The sequence below is a fragment of the Mastacembelus armatus genome, chromosome 11 (assembly GCF_900324485.2).
Source record: "Mastacembelus armatus chromosome 11, fMasArm1.2, whole genome shotgun sequence".
NCBI classification, from domain to species: Eukaryota; Metazoa; Chordata; class Actinopteri; order Synbranchiformes; family Mastacembelidae; genus Mastacembelus; species Mastacembelus armatus.
The window spans coordinates 9,577,883-9,585,507 of NC_046643.1; the positions used below are offsets into that span (position 1 = coordinate 9,577,883).

Here is a 7,625-nt window from a genome sequence, read left to right on the forward strand (position 1 = left end):
TTTTTTTTCAAACTGTAGGCATCACGTGATAACCTAAAAAAATTGATGTGAACATTATTATAGCATTTTTTAAAATTGGCAAATGAAGTAAATAAACATACAAACATGTAAAAACGCGTGTATCGTGTGTTAATAACCTAACTTTAAATTACTGAATGAAAAAAGGTCTTTCGAAATAAAAGCTTTATTGCTTCCCTCTGAAAAAGGAGATATAGGGCGAAGGGAAAAGACATGCACATATAGCATGTTTTGTCATCTCTCATGAGTTTCCTGCGTACAGGAGACTAATAAGTGATGAGATGCGTCTTATTAGGAAACATCACATGTTTTTGCGCTCAGCTCGGCGGCCTCAGATTAAATTGCTGAACGTCGGGACGCGCAGGGAGAAGCACTGGGACAGCTGGACGAGCAGCGGGAGGGACAGGCTGCATTATTTTGCGAGTTGTCTTGTTTGAGACACATTGACCGCAGTTGGTTTTATTCGTTTTTTCGTGTTGCTTGGTGGAAATGGAAGCTTTGCAGTACACCTTTCTTCTGGCTTGTGCATGTTTTGTTTTTCAAGCGGAGGGGCGAAAAAGTAAGTGATGCTTCTTTAAGGCTGAATTTGATTACACTCAGTTATCATATTGAACAGTAGGCTTAAACAGGTATGGTATACAGACTTTTGTGTATTTACTAAATGTCCTTGTTTACATTTGAAATTTTCCATTTAAAATATGGTGCAAGTTCTTAGATTTAAAATAGACTTTTGATACTTTTCGATATTTGTCCCATAGTTTCTGCAATTCCTGCCCCATCATCAGCTCTACAGTCACAGTCCCATGAGCTTCATTAAGGTGTCTGCTCTGCCTGATGGGCTCACACTGTCGCTGATTAGCAGACGTTCACTCAGAAAATAGACCTTTTTTTTTTTTACACAACCACAAAAATAAAAGACACCTTGAGCCTCAAACGGCACATTTATAATTCAATAAGTTTGGGTCGCACAGGATTCAAAAGAGAAAAGTACATAAACAAAAACATGTTATCACAGTTTTCAGTACGACAATAACAATAACAGCATTCCTTCAAGATAATAATACTTGAATAAAGGGTCAAAGTATGTTGCCTGTTCCGCATTAATAATTAATTATATCTCTCTCTCCAAATATCCTTTTTTTTCTTCTATAAATGTGGCTTATAGGTTTAAGTAAAATGTGTTTTGTGTTTGTGAGCTGGCATTTTATGTAAATATGTAATGTAAAACTACATCTAAAGAGAAGTTTGAACTCATCACTATTAGTAGTCTCTCCATCCAAGACACCAAAGTCAGATTAATTTATTTTTCAAAGCAGGGACTTTTACTATGATCTAAACATGTAGACTTGGAATAAACAATCAGTTTTTTTTTACTTTGACTCTCTCCAGCATTTGGTGACATGTTTCCCCACAAACATGCAGTAGATAGAAAGTTTCCCTTTCCAATTCCATCAATCCCTGGCTGGGACCCTGACACCAACCCGTGGGATGATTACCTCTACCCACCATTAAACCCAAAGCCAAAGGAGATCATGCACCACAGAGGTAAGTACGGCCATTCTTTCCCTCTCAAAAATGCATCGTCCTGTTTTAAGGTGTTAACCTGGATCCTCCACCGCCCTGTAGGCAAACCCAAGGTTCATCTGACCAGTGACAGTCCAGCTCTAAATGGCTCTTGCATCTCCTTCACTGCCAAGCTGCAGTTTCCTCCATGTCAGAAAGAGGATGCTAATGGGGACGTTATCTGGGATGAGCACTGTGAGGATGGTATGGAGCTGGAGGCTTTAGGCACCAAGGCCCAAACACATTATATTATACTATACCACAAAATATCATCAGACCATATAAGACATAAGACTTCCTAAATAATCACAAAAGCATAATATAAAACGTGATCTTAAACACACAAAGTATCATTAGTAAAACTCCAAATTACCACTGAAAAATTACATGGTCAACATATTAGCAATCTGTTGCTTATTTAGCAACATCTGTATTCATTGGCTGTGACCAGGTTGCTGCTGCTGAAATGAAATTGATGAGGGCAGTAAAGCTGAAGAAAAGTACCTAAGTCCTGGGCTCTAAAACCAAAACACTGAGCTAAAAGAGGATACATTGATCCATATAGAGCTGAGGGGAACTGCAAAATTGGCAAATTCTATTTTTACATTTCTCCCTTTAACATTACATATTGTTATATAAAAGAGTTCATATAAAACAGACTAATAACTGCAGCTTTAATTTTAGCTTTTAAGTTGCTATTCCCATTTCCTCCGAGCAGGAAACGGACAGGTGCACTCTGGATACGTGTACAACTGGACTTCTTGGTTGGATGACTATGGCTTTGGAAAGTGTCCAGACACAACAAAATGCAATGTGTTCCCTGATGGGAAGCCCTTCCCTCAGAGGAGCGACTGGCGACGCAAGGGCTATGTCTATGTCTGGCACACAATGGGTGAGACAAGCGTGTTCACAAATGTGCACAGTCACACACGCAAATCAAAATAAGTAGCACTTCAGTGTCTCTGTTTGTGTCCTCTGTTTGTCCTAGGCCAATACTATGAGACATGTGATGGCTCATCCTCCAGTGTGACCATCAACACCACAAACATCCCACTGGGGGCAGAGGTCATGGAGGTCATGGTTTATAGGAAACGTGAACGGAGGAAGTACAGTCCACTCACCACTGACAGCACCGTCTTCTATGTCACAGGTGGGCACAAACCTCACATATTGACGAGGAGAAACCTAAAGAATTATTATCTAATTATTTAATTATTTACTCCCCTACACAAACTCCCTTAGATAAGATCCCACTGGCGGTCAACATTTCCCAGAAAGCTGCAGTCAACCAGTCCCAGAATATTTTCTTCAGAGGCAAAGACGTGGTCTTCAGAGTCCAGCTCCATGACCCCAGCGGCTACCTCAAAACGGCCGCTACCCTTGACTACATCTGGGACTTCAGCGATGGCAACCAGCTGGTAACCCACCACAATGTGGCCACGCACACCTACAGCACACTGGGGAACATGACTGTCAAACTGGTAGTGGAGGCTGCGTTCCCTGTAGAGTGTCCACCAGCTCCTTTAACCTCTACTCCAAGAAGTTCCACGTCACCGTCTCCTACAGGTAACACACGGAAACATTTACTGGTTTGAAAAATCTGATTTTACTTTTGAGCCATTGCATATTAAATACAATTGTACATAGTTTTTATTAGATTTATTCTGATGGCTTAAAAGTTCATTTTCCCAAAATGAACAGTACCTGACTGTATTTTATATGTAGTAGCATTAATTGAGATGGAGTCAGACAGGAACACACAGATATACAATACACAACTACGCAAAACAGTCAGTGTAAGGATGACCAATAAGTGGTCCATTACTCAAAGAGGTCACACACAACTTTAGGAGAGGAAATTGTTGTTTTTAAAGGGTCAGTTCACCCATTTTTCCTGACTTATTATTACTTAAAAGTTCAGATAAATTTTGTTTTGTTTGACCAGTTTTGCAAGTACCTGTCTCAGTTTTTTTAGGACAAATTTAGAAATTATTTCTTCTATGTTCCTTCCTCCAGACACCCCTACACCCGCATCCTCTACTCATGCTGTTACTGTCACGATGGAGACCACACAGGGTGAGGTTTAAAAGCTAACAGTGTGTCTGTTTGTTTATATGTGCCTGAGACAGGAAGGGATCATGAGAGCTGATGGAAATGCATGTGTGTGAACAGAAGCTAATTTGTTTTTAATGATTAACAACAATCAGTATCTTGATTGTAAAATATCTGAATGCATCTACATACATTTGTTTCCTGTTTCAGCACCACCCAGTACCAGCCAGTCCTTCCCCTCCACCTCCTCTGTTACCATGATCACAGAGTTGCCCGCCACAGAGACCCTTCCTCCTACTGTCGTCAGCACGACTCCAGAGTCCAACACCACCACCGCGGCCTGGGTCCGCACCAGGCGCCTCAACAGCAATGAGTGTTTCCGCTACGTCTATGGGACGTTTATGGGGAACATTACTATTATTGGTAGGTGGGAGGCTGCAGTTTTCTTTTCACTTTAACTTGATGCGTTACTGTTTTTTGTCACTCTGTGTGTCTTTTGTGATACTACCATCAGATGGCACCAAAATCAGCCATGTTTAAGTTTACACATAAAATATAATCTCCAAAAGTGGTGTGTTTTAAATAGGATGGTGCTTAATGAAAAATGATATATCAAGTTACACTTTAACCTTGCTTTTTTCTAATTACACCCTTTTCGTATTGGTACGGGGATAGCAATGTATGTCTTTCACTTGCTCCACCACTCTATGAGCAATTACATTTTTGGTGGGAAGAGGATGAATCCTGATCATTTTGGTGATCCCTGACTTTTCTTCTAGCACAATCATCAGGTTGATATTTGTGGTGGACTTTAAGTGAAATGTCATGATAAATATTAAACAGATTTCCATGAAATTTTGAACAGACATTCATGCTGTAATGACTTCCCATCTAGCACCATTACCGGGTTGAAATATTGACGTGTCCATTTGGTTTTATGAATAAATGGCAAAATAAAACAAATGACCTGTCCATCAGCTGTACTTTTTTATATATTACAATATATTTTAATGTTTTGACAAGATGATTACACATCTAAAAGCAACTGCATTAATATGTCCCTCACAGACCCCAAGCACTCACTGGACAACCAACCAACTAGTCGCATTGTGGATGTGTCAGCTGCCAGGGTGACTAACACTGACATCAGCTTCATGGTGAAATGTCTGGGCAGGTGAGTTTGCAGTTATTTTATTATTTATTTGGTATCAATGTGAAACAGACCGAGTTTGTATTACTGATTTACTGATTGCTGTTGTGTGAATTCACATCTCCAAACCATAACTTAAAGGGTTATAGTCGTGAAAGTTACAGTTCAGCTTACCACTAATAACCTTTCATTTTTCATGCTCAGCGTCCCCACTTCAGCCTGCACCATCGTGTCAGACCCCAGCTGTGCCCAAGTGCAAAACATTATGTGTGATGATGTGTCGCCATCTTCAGAGTGTGAAGTGCATCTAAGTCGAACATTTCTGGAACCTGGCACCTACTGCGTCAACATCACCCTGATGGACTCCAGCAGCATAGCTCTGGCCAGCACCACTGTCACCATCAACAAGTCCCAGGATACACCTGGTGAGTTACATATATGTAGCAGTAGGCTTTTCTACTATGTATGGTCACATATGTCTTCAATTTCTTCATATGTTGTCTTAATATAAACGCACTCTTTTTGTGTTCTGTCTGTTCTCCTCACTGTATTTGTAGAGTCCAAGACTCCTCATGTTGCAGGGGTGGTTCTGTCCACAAGTGCTGTGCTGGTAGCTGTCTTTGCCTTCATTGCTTATCTTGTCTACAAGTGAGTTTTCACCACAAGACTGGGTGTATACGCAACTTCCTATAGTACTGGTTCTCATTTTGGCCACACGCTGGCTCATTTTCTGCACTAACTATTCCCTTCATTCTAAAACAATTAGTAAATTAATTTAATTTCTCTCTCCCTCTCAGGCGTTACAAGGTGTACCGACCCATTCGTAGGTCACTTGTGGAAGACAGGTCGGGCCATAAGGTTGCAGGTCAGATGGTCCGCCTGAGGGAGGCCCTCTTCCCCTCCAGTGAGGAAAGGTGTCATCTGCTGACTGAGAGACACCCCCTGTAGGCTTTTATAGCACTACAGTGAAGCATTTCTGCCCTTTGTGACAAAAACACTAAGGAAAATCTAGGTTTTCCTTAAAAATGTATGCAAAAAAAAAATCACAAAAATCGAGTGCAAGAACTGATTTGTGACTGGATTAGTAAATGACAAGGTCTGTTTAAATCTAAATTTATTTACTTATTTGAAAGAATGGTGGCTAGGGCAAATAGCTAATGCAAGAGCAGTACGTGACTGGTAAGATTTAAAAAAAAAAAAAAAAAAAAAATACCTGACACACTGCTCCTTTTGAATGAAGTACTAACTAGAACATGGCTTCAGATCAGATCAAATCATGGCTGTTTTTTGATCAAAACATTTGCTTTTAAATAGTACATTTTATGTCATGTGCTGCTTCTCTGGAGCAATTTATGCTGTAATAAGCAGCAGCTTTATGTATACTGCAATAAGCAGTATGAAATCCTTGAGATGGTCTTTGAATATAAAGTAATCCCAATGACACACCTGCTGTTAAAAAAAAAAAAAAAAAAAAAAAAAATTAAATGCAATACTCAAGAATTCAAATGATTCACTAGAAATTTGATGCAACTAATAAAAGATAGTGATTGAACAACTGATGTGAAATCCTTCAACCATCTTCAATACAAATACAGAAACATTGAATTCTACCATGTACGTCAATTTAGAACCAAGGTTGAGCTTGGTAACATGTACACCAATTTAACTTCACTAGATCTTAACTGCAACTAGTGTTTTACAGCAGATGTAGATTTATTAAAATATTCTAACAAATCCATTGTTGACACTACAATGCACAAACGAACTGCTTCTCCAAGACTCCTTTGTGTTGGTTACACAACCTAATTTCCTGATAGTATAAAATGATTTCTTGTATATATGCAGTAGAGTGTGCTGCAAAGTAGTATGGATCTATATACAACGTACTTGCACAGCGAGTTGTCCGAGTACATTTGGCAAGACCACTGCTTGTCTCCTCAAAATATCCCATTAACTGCACCCACTCAGGGATGCGTCTACTTGGGAAAGGTGATTTTATACACAAAGAATGACATCTATCTCTGGAGTTCAAGTTTGTGTCAAAAATGATTTTTAGATGCACAATATAAATCAAGGACGGTCTAACTTAAGAATTGGCAATAAAATGCTATATACCCACACTCTACAATTAGCTGTGCATATTCTATTGCCTGTATAGACCAGCAATGAGAACAGCCTGCTAACACTGACACACCCAAATATGGTAAACATGTTAACTAAAAAGTAAAACCGACAGCAATTTTTTTTTTTTTTTTTTTTTTAATTCAGAGGCATTTGACAAGTGAAGCTGTGTGTGAGGGGGAGGTGAAGGGGCACAAACATGGTTGCAGAGAGGGGGGATGAGGGAATATCATGCTGAAGTTAGATCACTTTTCCAAATTTTCAGAGACCCAGTCCCTCAAGTCTGTCCCATATCAAGAGGATGTTTCATGTTACACAGCCAGGAAATACTAACAGGAAAAAAAAGGAGCTACCAAATCAGCGAATGAATGTAGCATCTGCGAAAGAAATGTGGGCGAAAAAAAAAAGAAAAAAAAAAAAAGAAGGAGGACTTATCTATATTGAAGTCTTAATTGGAAACAAAAAGGGCAGGTCCTTTTTTTTTAAAAAAAAAAAAAAAAATCTATTTTCTTTCTTGCTTTAACTATTGAATTCAAAATGAAACATGATTTGACCTTTTTCCACAAAAAAAAAAAAAAAAAAAAAAGCAGAAGTGCAAATACAAGTCACACCACCAAAAATAGTATGCAGAAAAAAAAAAAAAAAAAATATCATTTGAGGATTTCAATTAAGCCAAAAACAGTATATATTATATAAACACTGCCAAAATAAAATGTTTTTG

The 7,625-nt window shown here is 38.9% G+C and overlaps 1 protein-coding gene across 1 annotated transcript; it reads left to right on the plus strand.

Moving 5' to 3' along the window:
* Positions 1-291: 291 nt before the first annotated feature.
* Positions 292-6,231, plus strand: gpnmb (glycoprotein (transmembrane) nmb). Its single transcript, XM_026300301.1, has 12 exons — positions 292-577; positions 1,408-1,563; positions 1,645-1,785; positions 2,300-2,473; positions 2,570-2,731; positions 2,824-3,147; positions 3,598-3,657; positions 3,844-4,056; positions 4,702-4,807; positions 4,988-5,208; positions 5,341-5,431; positions 5,581-6,231. Exons 1-12 carry the CDS (start codon positions 508-510, stop codon positions 5,729-5,731), a joined length of 1,869 nt encoding a protein of 622 aa, XP_026156086.1. The 5' UTR covers positions 292-507; the 3' UTR covers positions 5,732-6,231.
* The last annotated feature ends 1,394 nt before the right edge of the window (positions 6,232-7,625 follow it).